At 37.5% G+C, this 19,089-nt stretch overlaps 2 protein-coding genes across 2 annotated transcripts in view; one reads left to right on the forward strand and one right to left on the reverse strand.

Annotated features, from left to right (window-relative positions):
- Positions 1-799: 799 nt before the first annotated feature.
- On the reverse strand, positions 800-6,808 carry LOC102216440 (fructose-1,6-bisphosphatase 1-like). Its single transcript, XM_005811463.3, has 7 exons — positions 6,560-6,808; positions 4,868-5,030; positions 4,176-4,268; positions 3,274-3,414; positions 3,057-3,194; positions 2,865-2,984; positions 800-1,344 (listed from the first exon to the last, which is right to left on the reverse strand). The coding sequence occupies exons 1-7, from the start codon at positions 6,727-6,729 to the stop codon at positions 1,153-1,155; spliced, it is 1,017 nt and encodes a 338-aa protein (XP_005811520.1). The 5' UTR covers positions 6,730-6,808; the 3' UTR covers positions 800-1,152.
- A 2,659-nt stretch (positions 6,809-9,467) lies between these two features.
- The window catches only part of kank1 (KN motif and ankyrin repeat domains 1), a 51,624-nt gene continuing 42,002 nt past the window's right edge, over positions 9,468-19,089 (forward strand). The window contains exon 1 of the mRNA XM_023343616.1: positions 9,468-9,705. The gene's annotated coding sequence lies outside the window, so the exon portion shown is untranslated. The remainder of the gene's footprint in view (positions 9,706-19,089) is intronic.

Genomic DNA, 19,089 nt, shown 5'->3' on the forward strand with positions numbered 1-19,089 from the left:
TTTTGGGTTTTTTGCTGTATGTCATAACCTCTTTTTTTCTTTGTCTTGCTCCATTGTTTGCACATCTTTCACTCCCAGACTTGTGTAAACTTTCTTTTTAGATTATTTGCTCTGCTAGCCGCCTTTTGTAAACTTTATCTCGCGCTTCACTTCATGAGCGTCTTACAGGAAGTGAAAACATTTACTGAGAAAAAAATACCCATGATGCAAAAACGGGTTTGTTTCAGGAGAAATAAGGTCTTCTTGTTTCTGACTGAGTAATAATTGTCAGTTCGTCTTTGAGCCAAAATCCCAAAGTTGTTTGTTTTTCCAACTTAAAAGACAAAATATACTTCTTGTGACTTTTAAAAAAATCTGCACAACAAACATGCAATATTTTAATAAAACAAAGTGGCAGGTTTTGTTTATTTTGTATAAATACAAGGCTAACATTTTTCTAACTTTTTAGGTTTTTATTTTATTTGATATAGAAATTATTTTAACAATGGGAACTTTCTTTAAAAAGAAACCCTATTACTAAAGTTTAATACAAGAATTAATGTGCTTTAGTCTTCATTTTTTAAATAAAAAGTCATTGGATGTTTATAGCTCTACTTACTGTGAAATTAAGATTAAAATCTGTTAAATTTGTCACTGAAATTTGGCAAAAGTTCCCACTGAGGTCAAATTTGTAGTATTCTTGTACTGCAGTCAGGAGCTGCATAGAAGTTGTTCCAAGGGCCATAAAGGGCCCCTGCGCCACAGTTTGGACACCCCTGATCTTATGAGACTTGAATCTGCAAAATGATGACAACACCGATTACATCTTCATAGAATCCGTTTGGTTTATTTAAAATATTTTTTTCCAAACATTTTTTATTTCACAAGATAAAATCATCACTTTTGGTTCATATGATATATTTGGTCATTTGCATATTTAAAATGAATATTTTGGCTGATTAAGGCAGTTCTATGTAAACTGAAGGGTAAAGTCTTCATTTCTGGTTTACTCCAGTGATTTCAGTTTATTTTCCTGAAGCTTATGAACAACTCAAACATCGTGAGTTTGACTCATTAAAACCCGTTTTCACAGAGAAAATCTCCCAAATCCTTTTGGTCACAAAGAAAGGCACCACAGGTTTCTGTGCTTGCAGCGCGTCGGCGCCGCCCACCTCACTTTGCCGCGTGTTTCTTGCAGATGGCGATAAACTCCCGGACGTCATCGGGGGAGCCCATGGCCACGGGGGCGCGCTGATGGATGCCTTCGGGCTGGATGTCCAGGATGTTCTCGAAGCCGGTGGACGCCATGCCGCCCGCCTGCTCCATAACGAACGCCATCGGGTTTCCCTCATACAGCAGCCGCAGCTTCGAGCAAACGGAAAGTTTAGCTTCCTGATGCTAAGAGATCAACGCTTCCTATTCAATACCGACTCTCTGGAAATGGTAAACATGTAGACGCACTGCAAAAACACAAAATCTGAGTATTTCTGTCTAGTTTCGAATATTACCCCTGAAATAAGAAAAACCTGACTCAAGTAACTTTTCAGCAATAAACAAAAGTTTGTTTTAAGTTAATAATTTCTTAATATTGATGAAAAGGTACTTGCTCCACTGGCAGATTATTTCACTTATAACTAGAACATTTTCATAAATATTAACGAATTAATGATTTAAAATAAGCTCTTATTTATTTCTGAAAAGTTACTTGTAAGTTTCTGTCTTATTTCAAGTACCAAAATATTTGCAAAAGAAAATAGACCAAAACTAATTGTTAAATTCAGAGTTTCTTTGTGTCGTTCTATCATGTAGAATCCCCACCAAAGTTTGTATTTATAACATGGTAAAATATGAAAAGTATAAAAAACAAAAGTTCTGCTTCATTAAAGGATTTTTTTTTTAAATGGTAAAAAAAAAAAATACATTTATTGATACACTGCAAAAACAGTATTTTTAGTCCATTTTCTACTGCAAAAACCGGAGTACACTTGAATTAAAACAAAATTAACTTGCAAGTTTTAAGTTAATAATTCCTTAATATTGTTGAAAAAGTAGAAGTTAAATTGGAGTTCATTTCACTTATGATTAGACGTTTTTTTATTATTAAGTAATTATTAACTTAAAACAAGCTCCTATTTAATAGTTAATCGTACATTAGTTTTGTTTTATTTCAAGTGAACTAAGATATTTGCATTAGTTGCATTTTCCATGAAAATACTTGTGTAAACATCTAATAAGACAAAACTAACTCAACTAACTTTTCAGCAAGAAAAAGGAGTTTGTTTTAAGTTCATAATTCCTTAATAATAATGAAAAAGTGCTAAATTTAAGTGAAATAATCTTATTTTGAGGGTACAGAATGTGTACAACCTCTAGCTTAAAGCAGAAATGTTAAAGTTCCTCCTCCTTTGCTGCAGGCTCCGTTCAGCCTTTTAAAAAATGAAGAAGGATGTGCAGAGTGAAGAAACAATGTTGTTGACAGAACTGCTTGACATGTTGCTCAAGTCAGAGTCGAGACAAATTGTGCAAAAACTAATTGCTGTTGCCTACAAACCCAGGTCTGGGTTGTTGTTCGAATGCGTATAAGGCTGCAAACGGACCGGCGGCCACTCCAAAGGCAGGAAGTGGACTACAGCGCAGGGCATTCTGGGTAACTACAACCAAAACAAAGTTCATATCACCTGACCCTGCTGGCAACAATATAAAATGATTAAAATATATAAATCAACTGAACCTCAGAGAAACGAGGCAAGATGAGGATTCAAGTTAAAGAAAATCCTCAGTTGCTGCAATAACAAAGAAATCACTCTAAGGCTTTTGCGTCCTCTTTAAAGAGTTGTAACTCATTTCATTAAGTGCAAATCTCTGAGTTTAATGCTGGATCTCACCTTTCCTTTGGGGCTTTTCACATTTCCTGGGTATAAAAAGATTCCTCCGTACATCAGCGTCCGGTGGACGTCGGCCACCATCGATCCGATGTAGCGCGCGCCGTACGGCTCACTGCCGTCCTACAAGGACATGAAGTGTTCACGGGTCGCACGAGGAAAATGTAAATATTTCCTAAAAAATCATCATGTTACCTCAGGGAACTTCTTCCTCTGCAGGTACTCTGTGACAGCCGGATCGAAATACTTAGCATAGCCTTCATTCAGACTGTAAATCTTCCCCCGTTTCTTGATTTTCACGTCGTGCTCGACGAGGATGAATTCACCGATGGCCTGTTGAGCAAAATGTAAAGAAGGCCGTCAGTGATTATAAAAAGTGGATCGAAATGAGAGACCCTAAAGGAGTACCGACTGGGTCGAGCATGAAGCAGTTGACTCCCTGTCCAGTGGAGAGAACGATCATGGTGGCGCTGCCGTAGAGCGCGTAGCCCGCCGCCACCAGGTTCCTGCCCGGCTGCAGAGCGTCCTTCTCAGATGGCTCCTCATCTGTGGTCTGGGAATCACATCGTTTCAGTAACTTAAATTTAAATTATTAATATTATATGTTTTTGTTGCTTATATTTAAAGGGCACCTGTTGTGAAAAATTCAGATTTTGCAAGTTTTTATGCTTCCAACTGTTTCTAAAAAGAGCCCAAATGTTTAAAAAGTAACTTGACGACAAGTTAATGTTTTTTGGTGTCTGGAAAATGAGTTACTTAGCAACCCCAGCAGAGTTCTGCGTATTACCTAGCAACCCCAGCAGAGTCCCAGTACATTTGGTCAGCTGGTTTTACCGCTGCATGCACGGTATAATGTTTTATTGTTAACTTTCCATCCAGAAACTACTTGCTGCATTCTGCTGGTCGTCCAGGAGGCTCCACTTCTGCTGTTCAAAGATGTACGGTTGTTTGCAGCCATTTTCACGTGTCGGTGTAAAATGTTGAGATTATTTGTATTTAAAGTGACAAGAGGCCTTATAACAGGTTATTCAGAACTGAGCAGACTAAAACCTCATTATCTAAGAATGATTGTGTCAAAACTGTAATGAATATGTTTTGTATCGTCCATAGACCTATCCAAACCCGTTCAAGGAAGCACAACATGTCACCTTTAAGATTACAAAACAAGTATGTTAATTTAAATCCTTGCTTATATAGTAACTTATTCTTAGCTTGGATCATAATTTGAACTAATCAAATGGAAGTTTGTTGTCTTCAGTTGATCTTTTTCTGAAAAAAGTGCATCAATGCAAGAGTTTAACGTTTTACTGTTACCTTTCTGTAAATGCCAAATATAGTTCCAATGGAGACGAGACAGTCGATGTTTGAGGAGCCATCCAGAGGATCAAAACAAACGATGTATTTTCCCTGAAAAAGAACCAAAAAAAGACATAAAATGAATATAATTAATTGTTTACGGCACGATGTGTTTTTTTTTTTTTACAGATCACATCTCAAATGGTTTTTTCAAATTTAAAGAAGAAATATTAACGTTACCAAAGACTTCTGGGAATTATTACATCATAGTAAAAGCTGATTGTCATTGAGCATCAATGTTCATAATAATATTTACTGAGATTTCAAAACCAAAGCTAAGAAGTTTCCAGCGTCAAACAGCAACTCTTTTCAGCAAGAAGTAGGAGCTTAATGCAAGTAAATAATTTCTAAATATTTATGAAAATTTTCTAGTTCCACTGGCAGATTATTTCACTTATACATGGGAAAAATGTTTAGTAATCAAGATTAAGGAATATTTGACTTAAAACAAGCTCAGATATTTTCTGAAAAGTAACTTACTAGTTAGTTTTGTCTTATTTCATGTGTACTAAGATACTCTAGAAACTAGACCAAAAGTATTTTTGTGTTTTTGCAGTGCAGTTCTTCATTTTATTGCTTTTGTTTTGTATTTGCATATTTTCTAAATATAGTGCTACCAGCTACTCAGAGTCATATTTGCTATTTCTGACCCGTTGTTCGGGCTCCACGATGATCGCCTCTTCGTTCTCTTCGGACACCAGAACGCAGGAGGTGAAGGACGACTTGAGCATGTTGATGACCAGGTCATTGGACAGGATGTCCAGCTTCTTCACCTGGTCACCCGTCACGTTGGTGTTACCTGCAATCCCATAACTGATAAAGACACAAAGAGAACGGAAACGGTGAGCAGAGCTGGAGGAAATGGTTACTTCACATCCTTTGCTGCAATTATTACTGACGAACGTCTCACAAACTGTAGTAAGCTGAATACAATCATAGATTTTAACGTGTTGGACTGAAACATAAAAAATAATCCTGGTGTACCACAAGGTTTGGTGTTGGGACCTTTGCTTTTCGGCTTATTTATTAAAGGTTTACCGGAATATTTTCCAGCAAAGCTAACCTGCCAGATGTATGCAGATGATATCTTGTGAAACAAAACTAAAAACAGTACAACAATTCAAATATTTAGGGATGGTCTTTTGTCGTTTTAAACAAGTGATACAAATTATGAAAAGAATGAAATTTAAACTGTCTAATTTTAGATTTATTAGAAATAATTTAACTTTAAAAAGTTCACTTCCTCATTTTAAATCTTTTCTTAAATCTTATTAGTTTGACTTTTAACTTAATTTGAGGTGTTGATTTTAATGTTTTACTTGATGGGTTTGTTTTTGTTTTCATTTGTTTTAGTGTACAGCTCTTTGGCCAACATTGTTGTTTTAAAGTGCTTTATAAATAAACTTGCATTGTACTATTCTTACATGTAAATGTTCATTAATACACAGACTTTGATAGTAACTGGTTAAATTTACTCAATTACATTTACTTAAGTACCTTTTTTTGGGAAAAAATACTTTTAGTTTACTTTTTTTTTTTTAACCACACTGCACTTTTTACCTTTACTTGAGTAATTTTATTATAAAGTATCTTTACTCTTAGTTTAATAAAATGTTTGGATTTTCTACCCACTGAATGAAAAACTAACATGTTTTAACCAAACAGACAAACATCTGCAGCGTTTGTTAAAGTTTCATAAGTGTTTATTAAAAGAAACTAATTTTCTTTTGCCTGTTTTGTTGTTACTTACATGAATTATTGTCACTTTGGTCCTTAAAATACCAAAATTTCCACTTAACTTTATATTTTGGTCCATCTGATGATGTAATTTTTAACCATATCCTCTTGCACTCTTACTTGAGTAATTTCTTGCACAGCTACTTTTTACTTTTACTTGAGTAAAAGTATGTTGACGTATTGCGACTCTTACTTGTGTGCATTTTTTGTGTACTCCGCCCACCTCCATTCAGACCTATTTTAAAAAATAAAACTGAACTTGCAATAGAACAGGAGGTTCTTTGTTTCTTTCAGTTAGAAGAAAATTTTGTTGCTGTGGCTGAAGTTTCATTTCTAGCTCGTTACTGAGGAAAATAGATGCAAATGCATGGATTTAGTGTCTTGAAAAAGGCAGATTGTTAGTTGAAAATGAGCCGTGAATGTGTGCGGGTTGCCTGGAGGTACGCGCTTCCTGATTGGTGCATAAACAACCTGAATCTCCTGCTCAGCCGGTGTCAACGTGGATGTGAACGCAGCAAACAAAAGTCGACAAAACAGCTGCACAAGGCGCAAAATGTGCGGTAGTTTTTACAGATAAAACTGCGTGTTTGACTCGGTGAACTCACAGATGGGCGATCCCAGCTTTGCGCACCGCGCTGGAGATGGCCTTCACCGCCGTGCCCAGCGAGTTGAGCAGCGTGGTCAGCTCCCCGGTGCCCTTCGCCTTCCTGCCCTCCTCCATCACGAAGCGGGTCATGGTGACCACGTTGGTGTCGAAGGTTCCCCGGTCAGACATGGTGGCAGGCGGTCCTCCTGTGGTCCGGGAGCAGAAGTTGGAGGAAACGCTGCAGGACTTAAATGCGCTGCGAGGCGGAACCAGGCGGAGGGAGTGAGAGATGCGGGGCCAATCCGGGGCTGCGTGAGAGGTGTGGCCGCGGTGGGAACACTAATCCGCATTGTGCAAAACTTTCTGGAAGTCACAAACTGATAAACTATCAGCAGAGGAGTGTGACTGGAACAAAAGAAGCAGTGCAAGAGTCTTTTGCAAGAGAAGCTGCAGGATGAAATTTATACAAAAATGTGTGTGTGTTTAAAAAAAACTTTTTCCTTTCACATATTTATTAACATTGTCAGTATAATACCAGACAGATAATCTGTGAAAAGCTCGATCTCCTCCACCCTGTGCTACAATTGCCATCTAAAACAACCAATCAGAGACAGGAGGAGGGCCTTAGCGCTGTCAGTCATCCTAGTGTACACTGCTAAATGTGCTGCTGGGAGAAACAATTTAACATTACAGGAAAAGCGTTCATCTGCCTTCATCTGTGGCCAGAGTTGGGTAGTAACCAGTTACATTTACGTAACTTCTTTGAAAAATGTACTGCTAGAAATATTTTACTACACTGTACTTTTTACTTTTACCTGAGTAATCTTATTATCAAATATCTCTACTTTTACTAGCGTGAAATTTCTGGATTTTTAAACATGTTTTTACCGAAATTCACCAGAAACAGACCTGCAGTTTTTGTTAAAGCTTCCTAAGTTTTATACTGGAAGAAAATCTTTTGAATGAACAGCAGAGGAAATAGTAAAACAATCCCAATTTATTGAGCCAATAATTCAAATTTCTTATTTTGCTAAGAAGTTTATTATGATAAATGATAAATGATAAACGATACGATAAATTCCCACTGCTGGGCTCTTCAGACTTTCCACAACGGCTCTTGATAAATTTGGTTAAAAATGGTAAAGAGTCAATAAATGTTTTTAAATATAAACATTTAAACTGCGCATAGTAGGAATTTTTCAGCTGGAATAATTGCACAAGATTTCACCACAGAATAGCAGTAAAAGTACCAGTAACATCATTTAAATCGGGAATGTTAAACTCATTTTCATGTGACAGAACGTGATATAACGACCCCAAACTGTTAAAATATTATTAAATAATTGTCTCTACATTCAATGAGTATTTCTTAAAGTTAAAAAATATTGATCATATTTTCACATTCATGTAAGTTGCTATTACACAGATTGTAGCATTCAGTCAATTTTGAGAAGGCCAACTGATGGTTGAATTATGATTTATTAAAGTCATAATAAATCACAATTTTCATCAACATAAAAGTTAGACAAGAACAATTGATAATAGTTATGGTTGTTTTCACCATCCGTTGTTATTATGCATCCATTATATACATTTTTTCCATTAATACAAGCAGTCAGATTTTTCTGTCAGCATTTCAAGTTACTCAATAAACCTCAATCCCAGTTACTCACCTTGTTCTCTTATTGGCTGAAGATAATATTGAGTTGCTTCTTGTCCTTTTTCTGTTTATTGCAGTTAATCTTTGCAGACAGAACAGTATTCCACTACCATAGCTTCTTTAAGGAAGTTACCAAATTAAAAGCATATAACAATAAACACAGGTAACTTTACTCAGTTGGCCTTTACAAGTCTGTAGGGCCATGTAAAAAGACATGGCGGGCCAGATTTGGCCCCTGGACCATAAGTTTGACACGTGATCAAACAAACTCTAAAATCCAACCTTAGAAAATTCAAAATGCATCCCAATCAACCCAGCCTTTCTGTAAATGTCATTTCCCCCCTACCAGTTCCGGCCCACAGTTAAATTTGAACATACTCCATAAAAACAAAACAACAAAAAAACTTAAATAACACGAAGTGATTTTTGACGTTAGTACAAAATCACAATTTAAAATGTTGGGGAAAGGATAAATGCTAGCATAGTTACAACAAGTTGTTCAAGTCATTGTGTTTTCAAGTTTTACCTTCGTGAAACGAAGTTGAAATAAAATCTACACAAGATGGCGCCCTTCATCCAGTTCACTTCAGTTTGGAACCATCTGCTTTTGAGGCTTTAGTAATCTGAATTCAGAATTTATCACTAATATAACCAGCATATAATGTTTTATGTATGTGAACCTAGGCAACATTTACTTGAATGGGATGTTTTTTTATTATTATTTTTATGGGATAAAGGGAAAAAAACTGTAAAATTAGTTTCAGGAGGGAATTAGTCCGGGTCAGGAACATATATAAACATTGATATCACTCCGCCAAAAATTATCCGTTCGAACTTGGAAATAAGTTTAACGTTCTGGGGACTATATTACATTGCGGAGGAGAAACGTATCCTACGGTAGCCTTGTTGCCAGGTAATCGAAAGTTGTGAAAAGTCATTTTCTTTGGTTTGTTCAATACAATTGTGTTTTTGTTTCACAAAATGTATTACATTGTCTGTTAAACAACAATATCTCGCACAGGAGTTAAGTTAGCTTAAACATTACAAGTTATCGAAAGAAACGCATCACTTGGTTGACGCGGAGTTATTTAGCAGTTAAACCGGGGGGGGGGGTAGTAGTGAATAGTCCACTGAAGCTCTTCATTACTTCATGGCCCAGTCAGTAAAAGTAGGCCATGCTGTCGACAGGTAAGCTACACCTGCGTTACTGACTGACTGACCTTCATTACGCCCATCGTACTCAGCCGAGCGGCCACTGCGCATGAGCGTGGCTCACCTCGCTTCTGAGCCGACCGACCGGAGCGGACAGTACAAAGAAGCTGCTGGTTCTGCTGCAGACGGGATCCAGACCCACCGGGATAAACTTTAACTTTAGTTCGGGTTTGTAGGAATTTATTGTTCCGTCCATTGAGGAGCTGGTGCTTAAAAACGGCCGGAGGAGTTAGCGAGGAGTTGAATTCAATCCGAAGAAGAAGAGCAGCAGCCTGGGAGACACTTGGCGTCTGGTGAGTTGAAGTCGATTTATTTTGGTGAATGCAAGTTAATTTTTGAAATTTAAGGCTGTGTTGTCGTGTTTTAGTCTGCGACTACTTTGGTTTAATTACATTAAAGTTCAATTTCTGGTCAAAGTGGTCGTGCTGCGAGCAGAGCAGACAATCTCATGAAGCGCTGCTGCGGGTTAAGCAGGATTATGTTTAAAGTCATATGGTGTTTGTCGCTGATTGAACAAATTATCCTGCAGGTGCCATGCAAATGTTTTCCAGGTACGGCTCAATGGGCTGGACTTTGAGCTGCAAAGGCAGGAAACTCGTCTTTACTCCTTGGAGAGACACGTTTTTGGATTTTCTCTCTAGAGATGCACCGATCGGGTTTTTTTTTCTGGTACCGATTTCCAGTCTAACCAACTAAAACCGATTCTGAAATTTTTTTTTCTCCATTTTAATTATTTTGTAAAGATCACAACAAATGAAAGTGGCATGAATTTCTTGCAGTGTGTTAACATTTAGTTAATGCATGTATGGAGGGTGAAAAGGGACTAAATTTTATAAATACACCTTTTAAATCATTCATTAAAAGTACCAACTAACACGTGTTTAAATAATGTGTTTAATGGACAGTTTATTAAATATGTCACTTAATCATTAAAATGCAAGCTTATAATAACTAGTACAGATAATTAACTCGCCCATCAAAGTCGACTTTAACAGATGATTTCATGGTGACCCAGGAACAGGAACTATGAAATATTTCCTGTTCCTATAAATATGCATTAATAAATGCATATTTTATTAATTATAATTGTTTCCATAAAGTACTAAAACATTTATTTATTTTATAGTACATTAATCAATGATATATTTATGTAATTTTGCCCCTTCTGGCTTCCATAGAGGGCGTTTTAAACAGAAAAGTAGCTAAATTATTGGAACATTTTTATTTTTTAAATGTTTTTGGTTCTCGTACATTGAAATAAGCAAAAAATGTCAAACACCAACTAAATATGTAATTATTTGAGCTCTTTTTATGCCGAATAGCATAGTTTTTGTAGTTCAACTTGAATTTTATTGCACAGTGAAATACCTTTACTATATGATACATATTTTGCCAATTTTAAACCAAAAATGTGTTCGCTTTGCATTGTTTCTTAAAGGAAACATTTGTATGTAAATCCTGAATTTAAGGTATGAACAACTTTATGTACTTCTGTATGAAATCAGTTCATACTTATTTACTTAATTTTAAATCCAAGTGAAAATGAAGGAACTTAAATAAGTAGATCAAAGTCTTGTTTGTTGTTTTGTAGACTGAAAATGTTAAGTTTTTAGTTTTGATGCATCTTGTCATTTTGATCTCTGGCTTATTGATTCTTTGCTCTTAAGTACACAGGGGTTCTAATTTAATCAGCTTGGTAGTAACTAGTTACATTTACTCTATTACGTTTACTTGAGTATCCTTTTTGAAAAAATATATTTTTAGGATTATTCTACTATGCTGTACTTTTTACTTTTACTTCAGTAATTTTATGATGAATTATTTCTGCTCTTGTTTGAGTAAAAAAAAATTATTTTCTACCCACTGAGTGAAAAACAAACATGTTTTAACCAAAAATCTACCAGACACACACCTGCAGTTTCTGTTAGTTTTTTATTATGGAAGCTGAGTTGGTAAAAATTACTTTTGCCTGATTTTGTTATTTTTTTGTTATGAATTATTTTCATTTTGCTGTTTTAAAATACCAAAATGTCCACTGGACTATATATTTTGGTCTGTGTGATGATGATGTAATTTTTAAATATTAAATGACTGATTAGTACTTGAGTAGATTTTTTTTTTACCAAATACATTTTTACTCTTGAGTAATTTCTTGGACGGCTACTTTTTACTTTTACTTGAGTAAAAACATGTTGGAAGTAGTGCTACTCTTACTTATTACGTATAATTTGTGTTTTCTCTACCTCTAGTGATTTAATGTTGTCATTTTTAATCCTGAATGTCTTAAAAACCACAATCAGTTCTCACCTGAAGCCCAAAGAATGCCAACGTTTCTTTTCTTTCAGCGCTCTCGTTTTCTCTGCCTCCTCCTCACATTCTTTGATACAGTGCAGTGATTGACCCTCGTACAAAAGCTCCTTTATGGGGCGCTGAAGGCGACTGTCATCGACTTTAAAATGTTGCACATGGCTGTAAAGGAAGCTGCGGCTGCTCGTATCTCTCCAGCGAGCTGCTCGTCTCTCTGACAGCGGTTGTGACGCAGACCTTGATGGTGGTCTCCATTGTTCTGCTGGACCGCTGGGGTCAACCAAAGGGCTCCTCATCTCCTCTCCAGCTCAGAAGCTTTCCCACTTTTCTCCTTCAGGGATGATCCTCTGAATTGATATGGGAGCGGGGGAGAATATGCGCATTGTGAAAGCGGACTAAAGGAATTCTGCGGCTTTCAATGTGCCGCTGTTGGCATCTACCTGAACTCGATTCTCGACACCAGAGAATAAGAAGCGCAGATTTCCAGCAGAGCTTTTATCTCTGAGGCTTAAAGCATTCTTTCAGCATAAAAGTGGCTTTGGTTACTGAGCTGACATTTTGTTTGTTTTCATCATCCACTTCTGTTCTTGTGTTAAACTGATCTGCAGTCAAATTTGGGAAACAAAATCTTAACTTTATGAGTATTAATTTTTATTCTGAAAGCTGCAGTATGTAACTCTTAAAAAAATGTTTTTGTGCAAGACAGAATATTGAGCTCCTCTGTCGTCTTCCAGAAACAACCAATCAGAGCCAGGAGGCGGGTCTTAGCGCTGTCAATCACCTCCTTGTTTTTTGATACGCTGCAGCTAACCTAGCCTGTTGTGAATGCTAAGGCTAGTTGGCATGGCCACCAATGATGACGGATAAATTGTTTTTCCTGTAATGGTAAATTGTTTCTCCGCCATTAGTACATTTAGCAGTGAGTTTATCAGGATGATTGACAGCGCTGAGACCCTCCTCCTGTCTCTGATTGGTTGTTTTTGGACATTTCTTCAGACTAGCTCAGCGAGGAGGTGGAGCTCGATCTTTTCACATAACAAACTGTCACAACATGGACACAGTTTTAACAAATATGTAAAACCAAATGTTTTATACAAAAGTTACATGCTGCAGCTTTAAAAGGATGAATTTCCCTCAAGGACCTGCAGAGTAAATGATAAAAACCTTTAGATCAGGGGCGTCAAACTCCAGTCCTCTAGCCACTGTCCTGCAACTTTTAGATGAGCCTCTGCTGCAGCACCTGAACAGAATAATTAGGTCATTAAGGCTCTGGAGAACTGATCTACACAAGGAGGAGGTGATGAAGTCATTTCATTCCAGTGTTTTGTAGCTGTGGTACATTTAAACCTGCAGGACAGCGGCCCTACAGGACTGGAGTTTGACACCTGTGCTTTAGATCATATGTCCCGGGGGCCAAATCTGGCCCACCATTGCTTTTTATGTGGCCCCTCTAGACTCCAGAAGGCTGCATAACTAGAACCTTCAAGATCACGGTTCTGTTCTCAAATATTATTTTATCAAATCAAAGCGGTTTTGTACCTGTACACTGCCAAATTACACCAATCAGTTCCTCCAGTTTTTTGCGGAAATTCACTCGGAATCAATAAATTCCCACATTTTTCATGAGTTTATTGCACATTTTCTACAAAAATGGTCAAAAACATTGGGTTTAAGTGATGCTAACTCCCACCTGTAGGTGGCAGTATGTCTGTCAGCTTAATGGTTTTTATCAATACTTTCTGCAACAACCGACCCAAAATGAAACTGAGCTTCACACCCTGCTTTAGATGATCAAATCACATGTTGGATTTTGAAGTTTGAGAGATGTTCCACTATTTTTGTTTTTAGCATTCATCGTGTCTATAGTGGAACTAGTTCAGGTCCAAATGTTGCGCTTTGGTTGAGCCTGGCGTCGGTGTTTGCTTCAGGCTTGGCGGCGTTTTGAGTCGACCTCTCCAGCCGACATATGGCCGCCTCTCTTTTCTCACTTCAGTGAGACGACCCTCCTGTCCACAACTTCAAAGCCAGTCTCCCCCTCCTCCCATCGCCTCCCAGTGATTAGTCTCCCATTCCTCCGGTTTCTGGTTTGGACTAAATGACTTCCCTCCTCACAGCTCCTGTTCCTTTGCTTTTCTCGCTCGTTTTAGAGTTTTTAAAGAATCATCTCTGCTGAATTGCTTCTAATTTTAGTCTCTGGGTTTGCTTTGTAATCCCAGTTTTGGTTGAACATCTGCGCATACCTCTGCCATATTTTTGCTCTTGTTGCATATTTTTGTGCTAAAAATTCTATTTTTGCCATTTCGTGCAGCTTAAGCATGTGTTTCTTGCAACCTTGTATTTCTCCCCACTGGAAGCACACTCACTGGTTTGACTGGAGGTGAAGGGAGTTGTTGCAGCTGCTTTGGTTTGAAAGTGTGGGATGAAAACCCACATGAGCCTCGAGGACTGCCCTGTTATTACACGATCGTGTTAGAAGTTAGCCCACAAATATAAAATGTTGCTGTTTGGACCAGCATCAAATAGGAAATGGCACTAAGTAGCTTCTGGGCTTGAACTGTAAAGAACCTCTGATATCAGAGTATGCACAAAGCAGATTTAAAATGGAGAACTTGCTGGATTCAACAAAAAAAAAAGAGAAGTCAAGCTTGTGGAAATCCAACTAAGAGATTTCCAGTAACCTGGGACAGCTGCCAGCGCGGCACCACACTGTTCGCTAATTCGAAAGGAAGTCATTACTGGGGCGATCAAAGCTCTGCTGAACTGTTTACAAAATCTCTTGAGTCAGTTTTTTTTCTGGACTTAGAAGCTTAGCAGAATCACACCAGCACAACGTATGAATTAGAAGAATCTGTTAAGTGGATTTGTCTTTAATTACAAACTTCATGCAGCTGAAGCTGCGATCAGACATGATTGCAACCAATCAGCAACGTGGCACATGAGCTAAGTTTAGCCCTTTGTTTGGGTTGTAAAATGCTGTTGGTTCTCCTCACGAAGCTGTTTTTCTTTTTGTTTTACTTGATCGTTGATTGTTTGCAACTGATACGCATTTTAAGTTTAGAATAATTCACTAAAACCACAAAAGATGTGAAGAATAGCTCATTATAAGAATTGTTGAATAATTATCTAAACGTTTCATTAGTTTATTGAAAGTGGAAATGAATACAAAAATATCTTTTAAATATAAAATTAATTTTGACCGTGACGTCTGATTGGCTGCTTCCATAGAGACCTTTACATCTGATTGGCTGCTTTTATAGAGACCCTGATGTCTGATTGGTTGCTTCAAACAACAAGTCAGGACAACTTCTTCCAAGTTAGCAATGACGGGGTAGTTGATATTTTCACTGGAAGTGTGAAAATAATTACAATAAATTATTTTTCGGATGAGCAATTCCAGCGTCTGTATCTGTAGTTTGGTCTGAAGTTGCTAATAAGTTCGCCAGAGAGAGTTAGTCGGCGTTCGCTAGTGGGTGAAGCTAACGTTGATCCTGTGACCTGTGGCAGCTTCCTCCATGTTGTTAAAGGTAAATTGTGAAATAGAGGCTGGAGTTGCTCACCTGGAGTTTGTAGCAATTAAATTACAACAATGTATGAAAGTTATTTCCACACTTTCAGTGAAAATATAAACCTCAGAGTCTTAGCAAACTTGGAGAAATTGTCTCGATTTACTGTTTGAAGCAGCCAATCAGACGTCAGCGTCGGCCCTAAGCACGCCCACTGAGTTTGATGGGTGAAGTTGACAGTTTAATTTAATTCATGATGCATATGATTATATATTTATTAAATTATCTCTACTGTTTAAAAAAAAACGACATCTAAATAATTCAGAGGTTATTTATTTGTTGTCTGATTAATTCCTGAGTGCTGCAGTTTGCGTGAGGAGGAAAACTGTTGCGGTGAACATGAATGAGTCGAGGGAATCGCTCTCTGCGGCTCGGATTAACCCCGCTTAAACCTTGAAGTGTGTTTCAAAAAGATGTTTTGTTTCCTGGTATGTTAATCTCTTTTCTTTCAGTAATTCTTCCTCTTAGTGGTTGTGCTTTCTTCTTTTCCCTCTATAATAAGGACGATTATCACGGTTCACTGAAATTTGAATTTTCAGCTTCTTTGGAGGATCATTGATCTTGGCAATTTTTGATTTATTTGTTATTAGACCAACTATGAAAATGACTGTAGTGAATGTTATGCTTTCACTTACATTGGAGTCAAGGAAATACAGAAATAGACTCTAGGTGGTGCTAGAGTATCTGCCCTTTGTTCTACGGAGAAAAAAAAGTGCCCTTCTGAGATTTTTAAAGTTTTTTTAAATAATGTGTAGCACAAGTTCTTTTTTGCAATTAAAGGCTGGTTGTGATTTACCGTTTTCATCAATCTATAATATTTTTTTTATTTTTGTTAATCCTAAGAATTTCATAAAATGTACAAAAGTGTATACTTGTTTTGAGATGTTTAATGTTTTTTGTTCACTAATGCATATTGGTGTCATCTTTTGCAATCAGCAGATGTTGGAAAGTAGGGGTAGGTTAAAAGTTTCATGATAATATTTTTGCCATTTAGGCCTGTCACAATAAAAAATTTGCTGGACGATAAATTATGGAAGAAGTTATTGCGATAAACGATCGTTATTGTTTTGAGACCATTTTCAAAGTAATATAATGGTGATGGCGTAATAGTGCAAGAACACATTCTCAAAAATTAGCATTAAATTCTAATAAACATTTAACACTGGAACTGGAAAACATTTAAATATCCAAAATAAATGAACAAAGCAAACAAAGTTAAGTATGAAATCTCTGTAAACAAAATTGTCCTTCAAAAAAAGCCAGTTGAAACCAAAACACCAGACTGAAGACTTTATCATCCACATTTTGATAGAAAGAAAACAATAATAAATCATGAAAATGGAAATTTTTGAACTTGTCTTAATTTTTCATGCTGTTAATTGATTCACTGCTTATGGCGACAGGCCTGTTGCTATTCTGATAACGATGAAACTGACAATAAAAAGTATTTACTGCTACTATTTTAGGTGACTGTATGGTTACATACAGTTAGTAAAAATTAACAATCCCAGCAATATGGACAGTCTTGATTAATTGGAATCTATTGTAATAATCGTAAATCAACATTCATATTATGATAAATTTATCATGATAAACGATACGATAAATCTAGGCTTCAAATGAATGAAATTGTTGTGTGTTTTGATTGGACAATCTCTTCCAATGAAAGACAAGGACAAAGGTTGCTTTTTTTGTTTGTTTTTTTTTGAGTGCGTGTAAATTGGCTGTCTTGATCAAATTGTGTTGGAGGTGCAGTCAAAAATCCGTTGCCCTTATTTTCTACCTGCCCCAAAAATGTGTGTGCACGCCTCTGGTTGGAGTGAAGGTAATTACCCGCTGGAAAGACGACTTAATGCTGGATGAGGCTTGATGGGACGGATTGTTTTGACATTTTCAAGAGAATGGGAGGAGTGGAAGAAAAACCTGTGGTCAAACAGGGAGCTGAAAGGTGCTCAATTATCTACTTCACACAGATTTCAGGCGGAGACCTTAGACTCTCCCAAGTCTGGGGTTTGACTGCGTTTACATTTGTTACAAATTAGAAGCATAATTATTTAAGGGAGGTGCTAAAAGAAAGCAAAATTACAAACAAAAATCCAAATGACATCTCTTTTGGTGCTACAGTAGAAATATTTGCAAGAAATGTAACAATATTCGCGCTTATGTATGACGGTAAATACAGTGTTTGACCGTGTTTTTGAACAAATTTCAGTAAACTCAGAGTTACTCACAAAAAATGCAGGAATCTGTTTCTGTGTGAATTTTCACGATCGCAGAATTGTGGAAACTGGAGGGACTGGCTGGGCATCAGAGCCATTTGGTTTTGGGGCGCCACATGGCTCTTTGGCCTTGGTCCTGTTCATCTACTGTCGATTAAAGGCCACAGAAACCTTTAATAAATGCCTCTGGAGGTTCAGGCATGTGCTGCACATGTGTTAACCAGAAAATACCACAAAGTTATGGACGAAACAAACCAGCTAAACATTCCCCCCGTATCTTTTCTAAACAGCAGCTGGCATGCACTGTGTGTCAGTTTATGGAAACATCTCATTTGTCACTATTTCCTCACAAATATGGCTGTGCGTTTCAGGCATGCTGTCTGAAATGTAACTGTTTTTAAACAGGAATCCAGCTTGTTTCCTGCGGGTCAAACAGAATGAGGCCAGTGCAGAGTGAACTTGGTGCTGAAATGATGGTGATAATCCTCCAGGTATGCAGGCATGCACAGACTTTGCTTGTCAAGTTTAGGCATTGCACAGAACGGCTCGGCGTCTCTCAGGCCAAACTCTGCAGTCTGTTTTAGGAGAGCTAACCAGCTGCAGACCCCTGGCTGTTGCTTATTCAGGTAAATTTCTAGAGTCGTCTTTCAACATTTCCAAACCTTCAACCACATGTAACTCATAAAATCTTCTCTTGGTGTGCCAGTTTTTTTCCACATTGTTTACTTTGTGAGGTGTAAATTGCAGCACACCTATGTAGGGCCATAATTACTGTGTGTGATGATTCTTGGTGATTTATGGGGCATAAAGTTGTAACTTGGTGTCCTTAGAGCTCCGTAAACACAAAGTCTGTGTCACTTTCAAAACAAACAGCTTTTGGGAGTTTTCACACCTCATAGTCCGGTGGATTGGGTTTGATTGGGCACCAAAGTTGAAACATTTGCTACATTTTCAACTGGTGTGGTTCACTTTCACACTGCACTGTTAAATGAACCAAAATCTTTAAGTAACCTGTTCCCCTCCTCACCTGTGGGGGCGCTGCATTAAGAACAACCGAAGGAAACGACACAAAAACGTCTGAAGACTCTGAGCACAACTTTCTTCTTCACAAAAACAAAAATGGAGTAGAGTCAGATTTTAGTGGTTGTAGGATTTCTCTTTTCAAAACACAAGCCATTTTTCCCACTAGTACTGGATTCGTGTTTGTTTTGGTTTTATTAACCCAGAATGCCTTGCGTTGTAGTCCTCTTCCTGCTTTTGCAGCGGTCTCTGGTCCGCTTATGGTTCTCATGTATCGAAACCACGCCAGAGTTCATTTCAACCGAGTCAGGACTTCAGAGTTCACTTTTTTGATCCGCATCAGTTTGATTATCTGTTCACAACCAACCGCAGTCCACAAACTTTTTTTGATATGGGAGACTTTCACACATGAGAAGCGCCAATCAGCTCCCCAAACGCAGGAAGCTGTAACATTGTAACCAATAGGAAAATTCATCTGCAGTAGCAACTGTTTAATCCAAAGAGGGCAGCACTGAGTCGGTAGTCGGCCAGAAATTGCAGAGTTAAAAAACAAAAACGCAAAATTACG

The sequence above is a fragment of the Xiphophorus maculatus genome, chromosome 12, assembly GCF_002775205.1.
Source record: "Xiphophorus maculatus strain JP 163 A chromosome 12, X_maculatus-5.0-male, whole genome shotgun sequence".
Classification (NCBI taxonomy): domain Eukaryota; kingdom Metazoa; phylum Chordata; class Actinopteri; order Cyprinodontiformes; family Poeciliidae; genus Xiphophorus; species Xiphophorus maculatus.

Coding starts and splice junctions, on each gene's coding strand:
- LOC102216440 (XM_005811463.3), bottom strand. CDS start 6,729: ATGTCTGACCGGGGAACCTTCGACACCAACGTGGTCACCATGACCCGC. Junction 3,195..3,273: donor ACTGCTTCATGCTCGACCCA/GTCGGTACTCCT, acceptor TTTGCTCAACAG/GCCATCGGTGAATTCATCCT. Junction 2,985..3,056: donor AGAGGAAGAAGTTCCCTGAG/GTAACATGATGA, acceptor ATGTCCTTGTAG/GACGGCAGTGAGCCGTACGG.